At 44.8% G+C, this 21,615-nt stretch overlaps 1 protein-coding gene across 3 annotated transcripts in view; it reads right to left on the bottom strand.

Moving 5' to 3' along the window:
* Positions 1 to 2,123: 2,123 nt before the first annotated feature.
* Positions 2,124 to 21,615, bottom strand: part of SOX13 (SRY-box transcription factor 13) — a 61,733-nt gene continuing 42,241 nt past the window's right edge. For 2 of the 3 annotated variants that reach the window (XM_056844245.1, XM_056844246.1), the window contains exons 2-14: positions 20,547 to 20,754; positions 19,505 to 19,610; positions 16,858 to 16,944; positions 15,218 to 15,390; positions 13,063 to 13,131; positions 12,535 to 12,649; positions 12,030 to 12,112; positions 11,781 to 11,940; positions 10,930 to 11,039; positions 9,710 to 9,806; positions 8,187 to 8,330; positions 2,985 to 3,201; positions 2,124 to 2,403 (exon numbers count right to left, since the gene is read on the bottom strand). In XM_056844245.1, the coding sequence (XP_056700223.1) occupies positions 2,124 to 2,403; positions 2,985 to 3,201; positions 8,187 to 8,330; positions 9,710 to 9,806; positions 10,930 to 11,039; positions 11,781 to 11,940; positions 12,030 to 12,112; positions 12,535 to 12,649; positions 13,063 to 13,131; positions 15,218 to 15,390; positions 16,858 to 16,944; positions 19,505 to 19,610; positions 20,547 to 20,753 (1,848 nt within the window). In that variant the 5' untranslated portion in view covers position 20,754. The remainder of the gene's footprint in view (positions 2,404 to 2,984; positions 3,202 to 8,186; positions 8,331 to 9,709; positions 9,807 to 10,929; positions 11,040 to 11,780; positions 11,941 to 12,029; positions 12,113 to 12,534; positions 12,650 to 13,062; positions 13,132 to 15,217; positions 15,391 to 16,857; positions 16,945 to 19,504; positions 19,611 to 20,546; positions 20,755 to 21,615) is intronic. The other variant, XM_056844247.1, reaches the window with a different exon arrangement.

The following is a 21,615-nucleotide window of genomic DNA, read 5'->3' as shown; positions in this document are numbered from 1 at the left end:
GCATGATGTTCTTGTCTTCCCCTCAAATGCTGCTCCTAGGGGGAAGGGATCAACAGGAGCAAATGGATGCAGCGGGAATGGGGAGGCAGGAAAGCCATGCTTCATGGACAGATCTTTCCATCTGTGGAAATCCTCCATAGGATTAACTCAAACTATGTGGAGGGATAGGGTTGAATGCAAACATGCACGCTCACACATTTTTATAAGGCCCCTGTACTTTTGAAAAGCCATTACTTTCTGTATGACCCTACCCTCAGACATAGGGTTGCCAGGTCCCTCTTCGCCACTGGCAGGAGGTTTTGGGGCAGAGCCTGAGGGCAGGGTTTAGGGAGGGGAGGGACTTCAATGCCATAGAGACCAATTGCCAAAGCGCCCCTTTTCTCCTGATGAACTGATCTCTATCGGCTGAAGATGAGTTGTAATAGCAGGAGATCTCCAGCTACTACCTGGAGGTTGGCAGCCCTACTCAGATACCACCCCTCCAATGACTGGTCAGTGACCTTTCAGCTGCTTCAAACCATCCCCACATAACTACAGCTGCTTCAACCAGCGTATAAGGGCAGCAACGGCAAGGGTAGAAATGCTTCAGACCACGGAGGGACACAAGACGAGCCATCACAGTGCGCTATCCACCCAATGCAGGAGGATTTGGGTATGGTAAGCAATCAAGGAACTTTACACAAGCGACACCTAAAATGTCTTGAGCTGGGTGCAGAAGTGGGAGAATGAATTTTCAGAGATGACAGAGAGACCCGCCGCCACTGGCTCACATGACTAGTGGCATGATGAGAACAACCTAGTGGGCATCTCCACCCGAGGGAACTCTCAGCTCCTCACCTAGAGATCCCTTAAGGCTCTCAGCCAGCTTTCTACCACAGCTGCAGGGTGCCCTCCTCTCGCTTCGTACACTGAGAACTGGCAAGCAAACAAGTGCAGGAGGGAAATGGGTAGTGGCTTAATTTACAAACTGGGCCTGGGCTGCCAAGGGTATAGAGGGCCCCTCTGAGACCTCCGTTGTTATTCATTGAAGTCCAGAGCTAAAAATGGCTCCATGGGAATTTACTGGCAGGGCCAGTGGGAGTAGAAAGGAACAAACACAGGACAAAGTGAAGTGAGGGGGGGGGGGAGAGAGGCCGAACTGGCCGACATCCGGAATGAACAGTGAACAAGTGTTCCACCCAGACGTTTTGGTTACAGCCAGCTGAAAAGCCCCAGAGAGGTCGGCTGAATGGTGGCGACTGTGTGGCTACTACGGGGTGAGGCAGCTGGCCCGGCTGCCAACAGGTGAGGGCTCTCTTCAGCTGGCGGTGCCCCAAACATTGGGGGAAAGGAGATAGGTCAGAAGTAGTGAGCTCTTCCACTCCTGAAAGCGCAAATGCTGGCATCAAACCCACAAACTGGAAGGTTCCTCCAGAGACAGTTTCTGGCTTTACTGGCCTCCATTCCAAATCACACTCCCTCTGAGTCACTAACAGGTTTGTTCCCACACTGAATTCCAGGCTTTGGGACAGGACTGTCCTTTCATCCTGAACACAGGAGCTCTGCCCCTTAGCAGAAATATACCTATTGGATCCTCTCTTCATCTCCTCCCCATGCCCATCTGTATACATGATTAAGTCCAACTGCCAGGTCTGGTGGTTGCCCTTCCCAGGAATACATTAAGTGCCCCCTCCCATCCCCATGTCAGAGAACTCAACACCAGCATAGTTAAATTGTGGAACTCCCTGGCCCAGGATGTGGTGATGGCTGCCAACTTGGAAGGCTTTAAGAAGGGAGTGGACATGTCCATGGAGGAAAGGGCTATCCATGGCTACTAGTCAAAATGGACACTAGTCATGACGCATACCTATTCTTTTCAGGATCAGAGGAGCATGCCTATTAGGTGCTGTGGAACACAGGGAGGATAATGCTGATGGTGGTCTTGTTTGGGGGCTTCCTAGAGGCACCTGGTTGGCCACTGTGTGAACAGACTGCAGGACTAGATGGGCCCTGGTTTGATCCAGCAGGGCTTTTCTTATGTTCTTAACTCCCCCCCTCCCCCGGCCTCCTTCCAATCAAGTGAATTATTTTACGCTGTTAAGAGCGCAAAGGCTGATGCCACCTCATCACCACACCCCATCGGCTTAGTCTGTGAGAACCACCAGCTCCCCATCGCTCTTGTCCTCGCCCTCTGAGTCCTCATCTTCACTGTAGTGGTACATCTCCCCATCAGGCACCGAATGGCTGTCTTCAATCCCATCCCCTTCTTCTGGCTTCAGGCTGCGCGTGTTGACTATGACGGGCATGTTTGGCTCCATACCACGGGGCAAGTAGTGATCCATCAGGGGTGAGGCCAGCCGCATCCCAACTGAACGCTGGTACATGAGATCAGAGGACGAAGGCGGCACTTGGTTGCCTTGGGGCCTAGAAAACACACAACAGCGTAAGGAGGGGTTGCCTCCTCCCTCCTGCTCCTCCCAATCCACCCTCCCTGTCATTCAGAGCTACCCTTCTGAAACAAGCACTGCCTCCCCACATGGAAACTGATACACCAATGCGTGGGGTCAAAGCGTTTGTGCAATGCGGTCATTTGGTGGAGAGAAGAGGAACAGACTAGCTGTCTGCCATGACTCCTGAGCAGCCAAGCATTGCTGGAAATCCTGTTCCTCTCCAGGAAGGCTTTCAGAGCTGCCTGTCTCCTGTAAAGTGCCAATGACTCCAATGTGATCCAGCAAAGCATTTAATCACATGTGTGCTCCCTTAGAAGTCAGTGAGAATATGGAGACGCTGGAAGTTAATACCCTTAGTTTAGCTGTTCGCCTGTGTCAGCGCAACACAGTAGTGTCTTTGCCATCAAGATGAAATTGTTTAAGAACTAAGGTGTGGGCCTGAACTCCTGGACCCCAGCAATGCCATGCCCCTTCCCCCAAAAAACCCACGTGCATTTCAGCAACGTGGAGCTCCTGGCTTGGGAGCAAATGGGACAAAGGGGCAGGGAGCCTCACGCAATCAAGTAGCCCTGCCTGGCGTCCTGGCGCCGGTTCCTCATCAGTGCCTTGTACTCGCCAACACGGAGCCGCTTCCCTTCCACAATGCAGGTGCGCTTAGGGCGGGGCTTGTATTTGTAATTGGGATACTTTTCCAGGTGCTGCCGGCTGAGTCGTGCCTGCTCCTCGTAGTAGGGTTGCTTCTCCTGGTTGGACATTGATTTCCATCGGGAGCCTGCAAAAAGGATAAAAGGGTAAACAAAAGATGAATAAAAATAACTTATCGCTTGCGTCGCTTGCATCTCTTCTTCAGGGGTCTCCAGGAACACAGGATTCATCTATCTTGCACCAGCTAGGTGCAACCCTCCAAGCCAAAATCAGCCACTAGCCACGTACCAAGAATTTCAGAAAACCTCTTTTGCTGTTTATATGGAAATCTAAAAAATGGGATCGTGAAGCACCTGGCCACCCTAGTTTAAAGTCGAGTAAGCTGTACTCGGCTTGGTGGATCAAGTTTTCAGGACTGGGTTCGGCCAATGCCAGACTAGATGGAATCCAAGCATCAGAACATCTAGCTGTTGTTTTAATTTCCCGTCTTCTCTCTTCAAAAACAGCACGAACCATTATTGACAGGAATAAGTTCTTCTCTAACCACTTTAGCTAGGATCAAGGACCACAGGATTTTCCATATGTACAAATGTTTATATTAGCACCTATTTAATTAGCCCAAATGCAATGGCAAATTTATAACGAGCATATGCACTGTCTGGCACAACAGGAAACTTCATTTGAGATTAACAGCTAATTAAGACTAAAACAGTCGTTTGCATCCATTATTATATTAAAGGAACGAACTGGATATTTCAAACACTGCATTCGCTTTGATTGACTGGTGATGAGGAATCTACGAGACTGAAACACTAGTGGGGGGGACATATGAACGGCCATAGGACCTTCCCCTTCATCTTTCCAGGTCAACTGGGGGGTCCAAGGCTGGCGACCCACCTAATGCTAATTAGAATCCCTCCCTCTCGCTGACCTTTTCCGTCCCCTTCCCACGCTGCTCTTTGAATTCTTCCAAGCACAAGGTATAGAGAGCAGGTGCAACGGCTAAAATAGGCTGCCCTGCTGTGAGACTTGGGGCACTCCCTGGACTGGGTGACCTTTCCCGTCATTCTTGCCAGGGGGCGTGCAAAGAATTCAAGCTGGAGAGATATGGACAGTTTCGCCCCAGCAGTAGATGAAGGAAAGCAGAGGAGCTAGCAGGGAAAGGAGTGCCTGAAGACTACCTTGGTTGACGAAGCTCAAAAACAAGCAAGTATCAAGGGGAAAAAGACATAAGAATCTGCCCAAGATCTCTCAGAAAAGGAATCCGTGGCAAAGCAGTCTTCTCAATTGCCTTCCTAACCACTTGTTCAGTCCCACTCAGAAGCAAAACAACCTAGGTTCCTAGCAAGGGACGAGATCTACAGCACCCAGCAGAAGGAGTTGGCAGAGTCCTGAAGTCATAGAACAGACTATACCATTCCTGACTGCAAGTTGGGAGAAGGCCATTTCTGAATGCTCCTTCACTTGAAAAGCTCCCTGAAAGAGGAAAAGCAGCACATTATCAAGGAGAAAGGTTTCGGCCTAGTCTACTCCCTGCTGTGCTAATTTCACTTTGCAGACAGGTTATTAGAAAACAGAGCATTAAAAAAATGGAGGGGAGGGGGACCCCTTGCAGTAAAAAAAATAGTGCAGCTCATTCTACTATCTCAGTACTCATTTGGCCAGAATGGTGTCTGTTAGTGCCAGTGGGGTACTTATTGTGATTAAGACCAAAAACATCATTCAACCTTTTGAATTACTTTCGACACATTCTCTTGAAGCCAAATAAATGGCAAATGGACATAAACCCACAAGTTTGTGTAGATTACCAAATTGTGCAGTGTTACATAGGTAGCCCAGCCATCATATGGCCCCTCAACACTCATGGCCAACACCAGGCCCTGACACCCCAGTCCTTGACAACAGGGAGTCCTGGCTTATTTTAGCAATGAATCACGAACTTAAAATTAAATATGCGAAGAGTAACCCACAAACCCTTGATGTGAATTCATGGTGTGCTCACTCCCAGCAGAATGGACAAACTCTTCAAAACCACACCAGACTCTTTAAATAACCAGCCAGAGGCAACACTAGCTATGATGAAGCAACAACTCAGCTTTAGGCCACACTGTAGGAAATGTGCGTGTGAACGAGTGAGCATCTTTGAGAAAACAAGAAACACAATTCTGGGGAGCGTTATCTGTGACTAGCATTAGCAGAACAAGAAATCCATGTTAGAACTGCAAAATCTATCATCTACCTGCGGTGTACCAAGAAACAAGACAAAAGCAACTCTAAGCTAGAGATCAACCCAAATAGGGTTTTTTTGCACCTCCCTCTGGGTTAAAATAGAGGTGTACCTCATTTACCAGACTTCACAATCTTCTACTTACTTTCTGTGCTATGCTTTAGGTGATGGGAGATAATATGATCTCCTAAAATAAACTTACTGGAACAGTCTTCAAAGTACACCATACCCAGGGGACTTGTGGCTCTATTTTGCTTTGCAAATGTATGCTTATTACAATTGGGCTCTTTGTCCACTGTTATCGCCCATTTAGAGTAGAATCGAGAACAGATTGCAAGGTATTCAGGCTGGTCTAGCTGCACAACACATGCCAGCTTTCGCTCCCTGGTTTAGGCTTGAGAAACCTTTGCCCTGCTGGGAAGATTATTTAACAGTGCACACTTCATGCAGGTAGGAGGACATGCCTCCTTTCGTTATCCTTCCTTTGCCGATCCCTGCACTGTCAACATTCAGACAGCAAGCGCTTATCACTTCTGATTATTTTTATTGCAACAGATTCACTGAGCCATCCTAAGGACACTTTCCTGGGAGTAAGCCCCGCTGAATAGATCTGAGTAGGATTTCATGCAAAGGAAGCTGGCTTTGGGATTTTTTTCCTTATGTTATTCTGACGAACACCATGTCAAGTGATATGAACAACAATAACAAGGTCCTTTGCTTTCAGACCACAAGAGCAATAGCTACGGCAAGTTGGTATGCCCTGGCAGCTCTGCAATTTGCTATCTATGGCGCAAATGAAACAAACACTCCGTCATCCTGCTCATTGTTTTGTCCTTTATAAGCAAGCCTCAGAAAGGGCTATCTAGCCCCTGTGGTTAATAGACTTCTTAACAGGGATAATTATCATACACTGGATCCTCATTGATTGGTATATACAAGGCAATAACTTATAAAGCGGCTCGGGTTGCTGCAGCCATTGCAAAAATCCAATGCTGTGTTGTCAATGCAAATGTTGTGTGTTGTCATGGTGATGCTTTTAAAAGAAACCCAGATTTGGACAGGGCCTTTTGGATGATTGTTGGCAGGCTAGACAATCCACTTTATTATAAATACACATGTTGTATGCCTCAGCACCAGATACTCTTTGCAGATGACGGCACTTGCTTTTTGCACAGAAATAGCTGTTCTGGCCCTTTGGGTGAAACAAATAAAATTGATTGGCTGGTTGGCTGCTGTTGCGTGTAAAATTGGAGTTGTCATCTATGACAGTGTGTGGAAATAAGAGAAAAGCATCAGGTGTAAAATACACTATTCAGCTGGAGTAAGCAAGAAACACAGAACGGTTTAACTGAGGTACCTGATGCAATCCTTTTGACATGATATTTGTACAGGATGCCTTGATAATGATAATCAGTTGACTCTGGGCACGCCGGCCTCACCCCCACCACCACCCACGCACAATTGCTGGAACATGAGCATGCAGTCTGTGTGCATATAAAATGTATGTGCACCGACTCCGTTCCTGATGGTCAGGAACACTGTGTTTCAAAGATTCACCATCATGGGGTCAGCACTTATGCGTGCAGAGTTTGTACAGCCGTGGATGCTGTCTCATATTCCAGCAGTTGCACATAGATAGAGGACAGGGCCTACATACTCGTTTCTACTCCCCCTCTCTGTGTATTAAAATCTATGTGCATATGTAGTTTGAACAAGACTAGAAAGAAAAGTATCGATGGCTTATTGCCTGCCACTGAGATTCAAGAATAGATTCTAGAGAAATAAAAGCAAGTTGCCTGCCGCCATTTCCCATAAGTTCATGTCAATACAATTCTCTTTTAGACAGAAGCAATACACTCGTTCGGTTTTATTAAACTCCTGCTTCCTTTATCTGCCCTAAATGTTTTTGCTGCCTTATGACTGCGGTTGATAATGAACAACCTCCTTTTTGCCAAGTCACCAAATGTTCTGCAGATAATCACGCATTTTTGATAACAAAAATGGGAGTAGGCAGCTCTACCTTCTGCAGATTAACACCCGATTAGAACTCAGTAAACCTCTTGATTGGCACTTCACTGGATCTATTTTTGATGGCTAGGGTAAGCTGCTATTGCCAAACTGGCTTTTGGGGCTCAGGCACTAGGCATATTTAGACTCGGATGGTGTTTGGAAGAGACAGTGTCCCCTTCTAGAGTTCCTTGTTAACCACTGGTTCCTTGGATGGTCCTCATGCCAAAGACTACTTTCCACCAGTTCTCAGCAAGTGTTCCAACCTCAGCATGGTGCTCCTGGGCATAAGTTTTTATTTCTCTCTTCCTCCAGCAGCAAGCAGTAAGATGCTGAATGACTTTGCTGCTCACTGCTAGTCTGGAAACAAAGCCTTGCTCCTGAGTCGAGCTGAGACCTGCTGGGCAAGTAGTGCGTCTAGCTTTATAACTTGTCCCTGAGGTCAAAAAAGGTTGAGCAGTTCTTCTCTAGGCTGATGCCGAGCCTGAGATTCACGTCGCTATCTTAAGAACAGGACCACAACCGCGGCCGTATCTACAGCTCCTGCAAAAAACGCCTGCCTTGGCTTCCTCTGTTCATGCGGATTTATCTTTATCTTCTTTCTTTTTTGGTCTTCCTTTTTTAAAAGTCTGCTTTCACAACTGTTCATGCATTCAGGTGTCAGCTCCAAAGAATCAGTCGGCTGTGATAGACGGCCACCAGACAGAGGGTGAGGATTTGCTTTGTGCTTTTATCCCAGCGCACGGCCTGCTGGTAATCTGCTCGGGATTAACAGTAATTCCTTGCCTGAAGGTGCATGGGTCTAACAGTATGCCCGATACAAATACTAAAAGCCATTTGGGAACAACACTAAAGGAGATTTCTGTGCACCTGCTTACCTAGAATCTTGCTGATGCTTGAGTTGTGCATATCTGGGAAGGCCTGCAAGATCTTGCGTCTCTCATCCTTGGCCCACACCATGAAAGCATTCATGGGACGCTTTATGTGGTTGTTGTTCCTGGATTCAGGGAAATGCCGTGAGCCTATCAGGAGAGGACCACCAGTGAAGAGAGAGTGCTTATCAAACACAGCCGAACAGCAGGATGACAACACATATTCCAACAGACCCTTAGAATCGAGTTGGAAGGGACCACCAGGGTCATCTAGTCCAACCCCCTGTACAATGCAGGAAATGCACAACTACCTCCCCACACACATTCCCAGTGACCATTACTCCATGCCCAGAAGATGGCCAAGACGCCCCCCCTCTCATGAACTACCCAAGGTCATAGAATCAGCATTGCTGACAGATGGCCATCTAGCCTCTGCTTAAAAACCTCCAAGGAAGGAGAGATCACCACCTCCTGAAGAGTCCTGTTCCAATGAGGAACCGCTCTAACTGTTAGAAAGTTCTTCCTAATGTTTAGGCAGAAACTCTTTTGATTTAATTTCAACCCATTGGTTCTGGCCCGACCTTCTGGGGCAACAGAAAACTCTGCACCATCCTCTATATGACAGCCCTTCAAGATGGTTATCATATCCCCTCCCAGTCTTCTCTTCAGGCTAAACATACCCAGCTCCTTCAACCTTTCCTCATAGGACTTGGTCTCCACACCCCTCACCATCTTTGTTGCCCTCCTCAGGACACATTCCAGCTTATCTACATCCTTCTCAAATTGTGGTGCCCAAAACTGAACACAATACTCTAGGTGAGGTCTAACCCTTGCTATGCTCCAAGTCCTCTCCTCTGTGCATTGCCCTGTTCATGCATTCTTCTTGACTGTGGCAAAGGAAAGGGAGGGACAGTCATCTTCCCTACTCCTCTTCCTGTAGCATCTGGAGTTGTGGCATTCTGAGCAGGTATAGCTTCTCACAACATTGCAGTGTTATGATGAGGCAAAGTGCATGTGATGAAATTAATTCTTCTGCACAACTATTAAAGGGATGTTACCCACATTCTCAAAGTGGAATATACGGATGCCATAGAAGTATCCCCTAATAGCACTGTAGAGAAATGTTGAGCCAGCCACAGTAGTTACATTTACTGGGGGGGTGGGGGGTGGGGAGTGAATTAAAGGCAGGCTGAACTGTTGGGGCTTTTGTCAATATTCTGAGCCCCCCACCCTTTCCCACTGCTTGAGAACTTATGAAGCAGATGATGAAAAGACCCAGAGCTCATTCCAGCCACATGATAAGAACTCCTTGGGTTTTCTGAAAACTTAACAAACAAGGAACTCCAGACAACACAATGTGGATTTCATCTATCAGCTGAGATGCTGAGAATTTGCAGTGCTAGTCATGGGCTCTTGGCATGTCTGCAAAGAAGCACCCCTTTATCCAAGTTGAATTAATACATTTGCAATCAAGGTTTTGCCCTTTTTTCTCCTATTGAGCTATGGAGTCAAGAAGAAATTGTCAGTACCATCACCATCGCAGGTTAGCATGGACTCATCCAGCCTCTGCAAAGAAGATTCTTCCATCTGTTCTTTTGCTGGAGAAGAATCCAAGCTGACACGGTCCTGAAAGCATACAGCAAGGTGGGTTACAACAAGTCACCAGGGGAAGAAACACTGAAGAACAGGGTAGCCATGAAGCATTCCACAGAAGCATTTAATAGGATTTATGTTGTGTCTGATACCTTATGTTAGGTGAGATCAGAAGAGAATGACCCCACCTAACTTTCCAGTAATTAGCCCCTGATGGCAGTGCAGTGCAGCCCTACAGACCCTTCTTAATTAAACAGCCAAGACCAAACACAAAGTAGCATGCATCACAACATGCAGGGAAAGGGGGAGTCTGGAGAGGTTACTTGGGATGTATCACATTGCATGAGTTCAGGGGGATGTCAGAATTTTTGCAGAAAAGTACAAGGAAGACACCAACAAACAAACAAACAAACAAACTGGGTAGCTTCTGTAGACATTTCTCTGAAGAGCCCCTAGGAAATGAGATCTTCTTTCAAGAACTTTTTTGAACCACCTTATTGAATTCCTAAACAGGACAAGAATTCACTTTCTTATCATATAAGATCATTTAGAAGTCCCCAATGTGGCTGTCTGCACCTTTCCTGAAACCAGACAAATGTTTTTAGAAAGTGGGTGGGGGCAGATGGAGCTTTCGCTCAGCAGGGCTTGTGGTTGGCCAATGCAGATCTCATTGGCTATGCAGATTAAAAAAACAACAACACATTGCTTTGGCAGCGGCTGCCACCAGAGCCGAAAATTTTTCCTGGTGTTACTGAAGGTACACAGTGTGATGCAAAAACATTTTTTTTAAAACACAATATGCTCATTTAAAAAGGCATCCTGTTAAACTGAGTTTAAATGTTGGAAGACATACTATTAGAGTTATGCATAACCTCAATCTCGAACATTTTGTGATTGAACCCATCACTCTGTTTCCGAATTCCAAAGGGGCCCATGGGCTCAGAAAGGTTGGGGACCCCTGATTTAGAAAAGCTATATCCTAGTAACTTTCTCTTCAGATGACAGAGCCCTCCCAGCAGATTCTTCTTTACAGTTGCTCTGACATGCATCTAAATTCTCACTCTTGGTATTTTATGCAGATGTCCCTATGGCATTACATTTGTGTCTACTTTACAACAAAATCCAAAGGGATTTCAGGCCCAACGGTGGCACCCACCTTCCCATAGGAGTGATTTGAAGAGCCGTCTATTGCTCTGCTTTGGTTGTGTAGAAGCTGCCGAGCGTCTTGGATTGCTTTGGTTATAGCATCTCCTTCTCCAAGAAATCCTGAACATTAAAAAATAAAATCATATGGTCAAGTAGCAACATCTAATGCCTCTGCAAAGATCCCTCAGCTCTCAGGAAGTTGCTTCTAGAAGAAAATTATTCTCCATACAGGAACCCCCAGCTTCAGTAACCTGGTGTCCAGTTTTCAGAAAGTACCCAGCTAACCCTTCCTTGGTGTCATCTGAAATTTTTCTTTTACTCATCAAAAAAAGAAACATTATCATGAAGCTGTAAAGCAAGCTTCCCTCTGATGGAAAATACATTGGATCACAGACTCTAAATCAATTGATCTGGTCATATTAACAGCTTACGATTCTGCACTTAAAACAAGAATGCAGATTAACATTCCCAATTGTGAACATTTTGAAAGGAAAATACATCTTTGATTCTGAGTTAAGCATATGACTAATTCACATTTAATGATCTACAGAACAACAACAAAAATAGCTTTCCCATTGTATCTTTCAATCCAGAACCAAAATTTCCCTACATAGGTAGGACTGGCTCGCCAGTGCACATTACGAATCCTGGAAAAGGATCCCAGACAGAATCTTTAAAGATGTTTTATTTGGACCCTTCCTCAATGCAGAAGTGAGTGAAATTCTTTACCCACCAAAAAAGAAAAAGAAAAAAGAATCAACCACGATAATTTGCAGTGAACTTGCAGCTGTAAGTCATCGACATGAAGAATTGTTTGTGCTGGCTGAGAGCACAGAGCATGGGAAATCTCCATGTGCTTACCCAAAGGCAGGCTGGGAGGACTGGTCTGCAACTCCCGAGAAACTCTATGGCTGGGAGTAAGGGACTGACAGTTGCTGATCTTTAAACCAGGTGAACAGGAGGCATTGGGGAGCTCAGAGCCTTTGGGCTTAGCTGTTAAGTTCAATGGCTGTGACGATTCCTAAAAAAGGAAGAGGAGAAGAGAAGATTGTAATGCCATTGGGGGGGGGGGGTTGGAAGCCAACAAGGAAGACAGTTTTGGAGTTATACCTGCATCTGCAGGTGGCCTGAGCTGGCAGGTCTCTTCAGTGCTGAAGGAGGTGGGCTGTGCAGCAGCTGCATAGGGTACTCCACTGTAGATGGCACACAAACAGAAGGGTCGGGGGATTATAAACAGAACCAAGCATGGACCCAACTGTGTCTCTTTCAACTTTCAGGGAATCAAGGTGGTGACATTAAGAACTAGGATCCACACAAAATTCATTTGTTCTGCAATGATCACATTTCCCCAGTTTGTCTCCCTGAATGCTTGGGGATAACCATTTCCCCCTTTGCACTTTACATGATTACCAGAGCAAATGCCAGTAGAAACCCAAGGTACCTTTGAACAAACATGTAGCAGTTCATAGTTCCCATAGAACAATTTCTCTACATGGACTGGCGCAATCCCATGGACAATTGCAGAAACCATCCCAAAAAGAGAACTACACAAAAGTACTGACAGAGACTGTGCCCCATTACCCATAATTCCATTTTTTTCTTGGCCCCTTCATACCTGGTTTACAAGGGATTGGCTGTATAGGAAGTGTCATTTGAGTGTCAGGGGTGACAGGAATAGGCTGGTGGCTGGGAGGAAAGGCTGGAATCATGACATAGGGCATGTTGACCTGCTGAAGAGAGGAGCAAGAAAAGAAAAAAGAGGACACCAATCGCTTGGCTGTTACATTACTGAGCATGTCAGAGTCTGGTTCATTATTTGAATTAAACAGATAAATTGCTCTGCTAAGAACTAACATGCACCTGCCCACACACAAATACTCAGAGAACTAGCGATTTGTCAGTCATTTCTGTGTTTGGGCTGGGTGAAGATTCCCATGTTGCCATGCTGAATGCATTTTTTAAATATGAAAATGCATTTAAAAATCTCAAACCACTAATTTTTCTAATCTTCCCGTGACACAACTACTCTAATCACCCAGGGAATCAGTGGCAGAATACGACATCAAACTCCTGTCTCCTGATTTTCAGGCTAACTCTACTTGAGTTTTAAGTTAAGCTCAGAGGAAAAATAACTCCCTTTTACCTGGATCTGCTGCTGCAGTAGGTTGATTTTGTGTTGCTGCTGGATAAGCTGTTGCTGTTGCTTGGCAATCTGCAAGAAGGAAAAGTGATGAAGAAGACTGAGCCACTGAGCGGTCTCTCCAACGAAGGGTCCTCCGAGCAGAATGGCTCATCTCTAAGAGAAGGTCCCAGGTCATCTGGCTAGCGGCTAAGCAAGGAGTCCCATCTGTGCAGGAGCTAAATTTATGTATTTATTTAGGACACAAGTATCTCTCATCACATGTAGTCTGGTCCCAAATATGTGTGGTAACAGGCCACTAAGCACATACTGATATGTAAACTGAATTATTCAGGGGAGCATTTTTATAAAAGTTATAGGGCTATATAGGGCTATAAGAGAGCCAGCATGGTATAGTGGTTAAGCGCGGTGGTTTGAAGTGGTGGACTCTAATCAGGAGAACCGGGTTTGATTCCCCACTCCTCCACATGAGTGGCGGAGGCTAAACTGGTGAAAGGCTGGTTTCTCCAGTCCTATGCATGAAGCCAGCTGGGGGACCTTGGACTAGTCACAGTTCTCTTAGAGCTCTCTCAGCCTCACCTACCTCACAGGGTGTCTGTTGTGGGGAGGGGAAGGGAAGGTGATTGTAAGCCAGTTTGATTCTTCCTTAAGTGGTAGAGAAAGTCGACATATAAAAACCAGCTCTTCTTCTATATCATAACAGAATGGTTCTGGAAGGTGCTTTTATAAAGAGAATGGGACTATGGACTACAGCTTTGTGTGTAGTACGTGTCATTCTGCTGTAACTGTGTTGTTTTCTATTTATGTAATACCATTTTCTGCATTGTTAAACACAGAATGTTTCAGATTGCTGTAATCCTGGTCCTACTGCATTGCTAATTAGATACCTCATCCTATTGAGTCCATCAGTTTATACTGTGTAATCTGCCTTGAGTCTCAGGGGAAAAGGTGGAGTTTAAATATAGCAAATAAATAAAAACTATGATGAGAAAAACAAAAATACCATTCGGTCCAGTGTTACATCAGGACTGGAAGGCTGAAAAATGGTAGGAGTGCCATCTCAAATGGTAATCTAGTACCTAATCCTAAAGTATATAATTCTGACATCTGCTTTTTTAAAAAAAATTAAAATAAAGTACGGCATATAATTCTGATCATGGACATTTGCTGTTCCTTTCCTCAACTTTTCTTACTGCTTTCTACGTAATCACATTTGATGAAGTTAACTCCTGCTCTTGCTTTAAAGGGCTCATGTTGTAATATACCACAGGCTTCTTTGACTTTCTATTTTATTTTATCTTTCTGCTGCCACAGACTTAGCGTGGCCACACCTCTGGAATCCAGGCATTCTGTTGTAATAAAGTTGTCAGTTTCTTTTTCGTATTGAAACAGTAAATTCTAAAGTATGATTCGGGGCAGTCAACATGCTCAGGGCTGCTGAGAGCTACTTTGAGCGTGCAATAAATGGGAGGCAGCAATCGATTTGCATACTGTGGCCCACAATTAGCAATACTCTGCTTAATATTTTTTTGAAATACGGCAGCTGTCACAATACACGCTCCCTTATTCTTCCATGTAGCTATGGGGACGGGGCATTTTCCCTAATAGCTGGGAAACAGATGCCTGTTCTTGATGTTGCTGAAGAAATGTGACCTGACCCTGAATGTGTGAAAATCTCAATGTGTCTACACATAGCAACCAACAAACCTTAACTCTGGCCTGCCTTTTAAGAGCCTGGTTTAACTATGAGAGATTTAGGGCACCATCAGAACCCTGCAATTGGAACCACAATCCTATATATCCCGGCAACTCCTTAACACAACAGTATGTGTCATCTTATTTATTTTGTATTGATGCATGTGTCCCGTTCTAAATACTGATTTGGCTTCTGTAGTAACACATTCAATGCTTAAGGTCATTAGGGTAGCCCCTACCTCAAACTTGTTACTTACCCCAGAATGAATAGACAGTGTTTGTCCTTACTCTGTTTCTTCTGCGAAGGGGCATGCTATTAACCCCTTTTGCCCTAAACTGACAATTAAGTCCCTTTTCAAAGCCATATGAAGTCTCCAAAGTTCTAACCTAATTTCCTGGCCACCTTCCCAAGAAATATTCCAAAGCTTGGGAAAATAAAAGTCGGGCCCCGTTGCCTGCTTACCTGTTCCTGCTGCTGCCTGGCCAGCTCCATCTGTTGCTGCTGCTTCTCGAACAACATAGCTGCCATGTTCTTCTGCTCTGAGTGGGCTGTCAACAGCTGGTCCCGTAGGGTGGACAGCTGGTTAATCATGACCAACAGCTGCAGTTCCTTCTCTGCCAGGCTTTCTTGGGTTCCTGAGACAAGAAAGAGAACAAGCAGCACAGACAGTTAGTGAAATCTAGGGCTGCAATGGTTAATTAATTGTCTAGATAAGTTGATTTTTAAAAATCTTTTGATTAAAAAAGAACTTCTGACTGATTTTTTAAAAAAATCTTTCAGTGTACTTGCATACAAAAGGTATTGGTAGGAGGCACCATTTTAGGAGGGCCAATATGGTGTGCAACTAGAAATGGGAAGCCCCAAGTTCAGATCCCTACCCCATCATGAAATTCATTAGTTAAACTTGGGCCAATCACTCTTTCTCAGTCAGGATAAAATGGAAGGAGGAAAAACTATGTATCTGGTCATAACATCTTGGGAGGAAGGGTAGAATAAAATGTGACAAAAGAGGCATTCCTCCTCCCCTCTCATACAAGAGACAATGCCCTCTCCAAGATGGTGTGTCAGAGAGCCAGCATGGTGTAGTGGTTATAAGCAGTGGTTGGGAGCAGTGGACTCTGATCTGGAGAACCGGGTTTATTTCCCCACTCCTACACATGAAGCCATCTGGGTGACCTTGGGCAAGTCACAGCTCTCTGAGAGCTCTCTTAGCCCCACCTACCTCACAGAGTGTCTGTTGTGGGGAGGGGAGGGGAAGGGAAGGTGATTGTAAGCCGTTTTGATTCTTCCTTAAGCGGTAGAGAAAGTCAGCATATACAAACCAACTCTTCTTCTTCTTCGTCGTCTTCTATGTGCTCGACGTGAGGATGCTCTTTTTCTTGAGAACTACACTTCTAATTTTATTAAACAGTTGTTTTATTTTGCATTCATATATTCAGATTTAACTGATTAATTAATCCACCTCTTACAAACTCAATTCATTAACTAAGATTTCTTTTTTGGGGTGATGGTTCTAGTGGAATCTCATGTGACCTAGCCGATGAATTAGATAACTAGCTGAATGGTTAGTCTTCATTAAATACTAAACCACTCGCAAGCTACAGCAGATAATAATGAAGTGTCATGTTTTGTTTGTTTATTTGTTACGGCCAATGGCCAGCATAATCATGTTCTGTATTTTATTGCTTCTGCATCTTCTGTAGTAAGGCTAACCTATTTGGGCAATGAGAACATGCATATTCATTAGGACTTACTGTTTAACTTAACTGGAGTAGGGAAGACATTGCTATCTGCTGTACCTAGAGCTGCCAACTTCTGGTTGGAAAATTCCTAGAGTTCAGGGGGTGGAGCTGGGGAGGGTGGAATTTGGCAAGGGAAGAGCGCTCAGCAAGGAAGTGATGTCAGACAGACCACTCTCTAAAGCTGCCCTTTTCTCCTGGAGAACTGATCCCTGCAGTCTGGAGATCAGTAAATCTGGAAGAACTCTAGGTTCCACCTGAAGGTTAGCGTCCCTAGCTGTACCAAATCAGACCCATTCTTTATGCATGGCCTGCACTGGACCACTGAGCAGTCTCAGCCAGACTATTATACAAATAACTTACCTTTCACTTCTTTCGACTCTGTAGGACTCTTCCCCAGAAGCCTTTCTTTCCAGTCACTTGACAGTAACTTCTCAATGGTCGGCATTACTGTTGTGATGTTATGGTGCAATGAGCAGGTAGGTTTGAAGTTTGGAAAGAGAAAGTGTAAATAATAATATTAAACACTGCAAAGGTAAAATCAGTTTAAAAAACATATTTCAAACGACTTGGCAGCTGAACAGTTTTGTGTGCCATGAGAAACAAAATCAAATATGAGCATTAGGTACACAGATATTTTAAGGATGTGCAGTGAGCAAGAACGCAAGCTAGAAAAGTCCTGGGTTCAAATTCCACTCTGCCACAGTCTCCCTAAGAAGGCCTCTACAGGCTCAGTCCTTCTGGGTAACACTGGGCCATGCCACCATTCATCAGCTGCTGTCTTTCAGGCTTCTACCTACTGTTCCCTCGCTTAGGGTGGCCTGCCGGGAATCAACCAGTTACCAGACCCTCTACTCTTCCATCATACTGAGCTGTGGCTCAGTGGTAGAGAATCTGCTTGGCATGCAGAAGATCCCAGGTTCAATCCCCGGCGTCTCCAGCTAAAGGGACTAGGCAAGTAGGGTATGTGAAAGACCTCCGCCTGAGACCCTGGAGAGATGCTGCCAGTCTGAATAGACAATACTGACTTTGATGGACCAAGGGTCTGATTCAGTATAAGGCAGCTTCATGTGTTCACCTTATGAGATGGACTGCCATAAGGTGAGTGGGCCCTGGCTCTAGTAGTGTTAAGGAGGCTCTGAGTGGCTGTTTCGTTTGCCAGGGCTTTGAATCCAGTGTCAGCTGAGGTGTTTTTAAGGGGGCTGTTTGGGGCTGTTGTTGCCTATAGTTGAGGGCAGCAACTGTGTGTCATCAGAGCTGGCCTCCCTACCCCCTCTATGCTGCTACCATCTGTAAATTGGGGGCCCACCGTGGCTCTATGCCCTAGAGATGAGAGTCACTTGTTTAATTATTTAACTGATTAATAACCAGGAACCGGTTTTAGATTTTTAAGGTTAATTCATTGTATATGATGGTTTTATTATATTGCTATATTGTTTAATCATGTTAGCCACCCTGAGCCTGGTCTTGGCTGGGATAGAGAACAGGATACAAATCGAAATAATAAATAAAAGTAAATAAAATGGTATAGCACAAACATCAGAGGAGGGTAGAATCTTAGCGATAAATCTCACAGTGGCCAAAAGACTCAAGGTAATTAATAACTTAATTCTCTACCTTGTTCCTAATCAGCAGATTGCCGAAAGCTGAGAATCAACTTATGCACCTGGTCACTCCAAAAATGCTCCCTTATATCTCCTATGGCCATGCCAGCCTTTTTTAACTTTTAAAGGCATGATTTTTGCTAGACGGATGGCTTGTTTAGATTCAGTAAGAACAAATTATTACATGGGTGTGGATTTGTTAATGCAACGATATTAATCTAGAGCTGCTATGAATCTAGTCAATAAAAAGGAGCATTAGCATATATTAACATCTCCCCCATACATAATTAGACCAATTGCCTGCCAAGCCCAGACCATCTCCACACAGCTTATTTGCCCTGGATTCAGTGCTGTTGGGACATAGGTTTTTTCCCCTGCTTCTCCACAGCATCATGGTGCATTTATGCAGTTCTTGGGGTTCCCCAGGTTTACTTCAATATTTCCAAGCCTGCTTTGCTGCAAAGTTTTTGGGAAAGCAGCAAAGTTAGCATAGCTGCTGTGAGGATGGAAAGATCAAATGTTCCCTGCCCTGCTCACATGGCAACTATTTTCCCTGTCCTTGTCCCCACAAAGGCCATTTCCTCTCCACATAACTGGAGCTTTTTAATTCTTTAAATTGGCAACAAAAGGGGCTAGAAACTTTTATAACAGTGAAAGCTAAGAATTCAGAGAATCTGATACAAAGGTTGTTCTATCATTATAAGAACATTACAATATTCCATTGCCAATTTAAAAAACAACTAAAAAAGCCATGGTGGTATGTGCGGGGAGGTGCCTACTGTTAGGGAACTGGGGAGGAAAATTCTGGGGAAATGTGTCATGTGGAAGCCCCATTGCCACTTCTGCTGCTCTGTATCAACAACAATGGGGAAATTACACAAGCCTGTCTCAATGTGGAAAAAAGCCCAGTAACCCCATCTCCAGCAGCACCTCAAGCAAGGTCTTTGCCTGTCTTACAACATGAGGGCCTTTAATTAGAGACATCACGAACTGAATATTGGGAGCCAGAAATGCAAAGCATATCTTCTCCCACAGACAATAGCTTTCTGCCAGCATGGTGTAGTGGTTAAGAGTGGTGGTTTGAAGCGGTGGACTCTGATCTGGAGAACCAGGTTTGATTCCCAGCTCCTCCACATGAGCGGCAGAGGCTAATCTGATGAACTGGTTTTGTTTCCCCACTCCTCCACACTAAGCCATCTGGGTGACCTTGGGCTAGTCACACTCTCTCAGGGTGTCTGTTGTGGGGAGGGGAAGGGAAGGTGATGGTAAGCCGGTTTGATTCTCCCTTAAGTGGTAGAGAAAGTCGGCATATAAAAACCAACTCTTCTTCTGCCAGAAATAACTGGAAAGAGGATGACTGGGGTGAGAGGGGACAGGACAATAATGGCTGTCAAATGTCCTCCTACCTTCTTTCAGGTTCTTGTTGAAATCCAATTTTTCCTGATTGCTGACTACTGGCTCAAATGCAAGTTTCCTAGAATCTAATGCCCTGTCCGCTGGAGATCCAGATTCCTGAAAGACAGAGAGTTGTTGTCAATCACCACAAGTTTTCAAAAAAAAAAAAAGTTAAAAAGAAGAACAACATATATGTTGATCTCAAAGCCTTCCTTATGTGCAGAACCTTCCTGGTATCCTCTGGGGCATCAGTAGCTGGTCTGTTCAGTTATTCATTTAAGAGCTAAGGAAACCAATGGAAAGATTTCACTTTTCACTACAAAATGAAACCTTTCCCAAAGAGTAAAATTGCTGTAATGGGGTGCAGGTAGGGTTCCCAGCTCCGGGGTTGGGAAGCACCTGGAGATTTTGGTGGTGGAGCCTGAGGAGGGTGGGGTTTGGGGAGGGACCTCACTGGGGAATAATGCCATAGAGCCCATCTTCCAAAGTGGCCATTTTCTCCAGGGGCCTGATCTCCGTCACCTGGAGATCTGGTGTAATAGTAGGAGCTCTCCAGCCACCACCTGGAGGTTGGCAACCATAGATGTGGGACAGGGCCAGATTCAAGTCCAGTAACACCTTAAACACAAACAAGATTTTTGGGGTATAAGCTTTGGAGATTCACAGCTCCCGTTCATCAGATAGCTTTCACTCTTGAAAGCTTATACACTGAAAATCTTCATGGTCTCTAAGGGGCTACTGGACTCGAATCTAGTGGTTCTACCACTACCCTATGATACCAAAAATATAGTGGCTGAGTTATTTTGTAGCATAGCCCCGAGACACATTTTTACCATTTTTACTTAGACAAATCTAAGACCCATATTTCTGAGTGTATTCACATGGAACAACGAAGCCTCAGTGGGGCTTTAGTTTTTTTGGGGGGGGGGTTGTGCTTTTTTGGGGGGGTTGTGTGTGTTTGCAACTTGGCCCTGGCCCTTTAAAGACAGAAAAACCGAAGAGTCCTGTCTCAGGGCAAGGAAGCAAGACAGGACCCAGACGATTCTGCCCCACCTGTGGGAGGGACTGGGGATCGGTGCCTTCACTCAGTGGCAGTGGTGATTTGGGTGGCTTGTCAGAACCAGGCGTGGTGCTGATTGCCTCTCCCTGTGTGGACTGGAAACAGCTCTCGTTTTTCTCTTCTGTTTTCACAGTGCAGTTCACCATGTTCCCAGCTCCATTGAGCTCCAGCTGAGGAGAGGCAGGGCTCCTCATGGACATCCTGCAAGGGGAACACAGGAGGGGGGTGGGTGGAGAGTTGAAAGAGAGTTATTAGCATGATAAAAAAGGGTGGTCCAGCCACACTAACAGTAATGTCTGCTTTCCTAAATGCCAAAGACTAGCAGGAAACCTTTGAGTCACACTCCCACACAATTTAAATCCAATACAAATTTGGGCTCCACAGAGATAATGTGTTTATTTCAAAATAAATCCACGCTTTATAATTTATTTACATCCAATTGACACCTTATCAAAGTTGAAATAAAATAACATTACAATAAAATTATAGGTATAGGAAAAACCCAGAGTACATTTTAAAAGCATATTATACCCCCAGCTAATTCTATAACACGTGCTTTTCATTCATGTTTCTGTGAATTAAAAAAGTATTCTTATGCACAAAGACTTCATTTCAAAGCCCTGGTGCTACCAAAAGATTATGTTAAGTCCAAGCTCCTCTTCCCACCACTGATATTATTTCTCTAATAAAATATATAAGAACAAGTCTTTTTCACTAAATGTGGAGGGCAGAGAGGATGGGGTGGTCATATGAGGAGATGTACATTATGCTCAGGATATGGATGGAAGGCCCCCGATGCAGCAACACTGCTGAAGCTAAGGAGATGTAATAGTGATAAAGTATATTGTTTCACAATCTTATCACACAAAACATTAAAATAAAACTGAAATAACTTTAAAACAGTGACCCCCTAGAAGCTAGTATTTAAATATGTTAAGTTCCCGGATTAAAAACAGCTTTAGCTCAGATTTTCTTGGCTGCTAAAGCAAAGAGTGACACTTTGTAGGAAACATCAGGATTGGCGTCTGATAGGAGAAAGAGCAGCTTCTCTGGATCTGGAAA

Source organism: Euleptes europaea, chromosome 2 (genome assembly GCF_029931775.1).
Source record: "Euleptes europaea isolate rEulEur1 chromosome 2, rEulEur1.hap1, whole genome shotgun sequence".
Classification (NCBI taxonomy): domain Eukaryota; kingdom Metazoa; phylum Chordata; class Lepidosauria; order Squamata; family Sphaerodactylidae; genus Euleptes; species Euleptes europaea.
The sequence above is the reverse complement of the archived record's forward strand: the minus strand, read 5'-3'. Positions and strand labels throughout refer to the sequence as shown.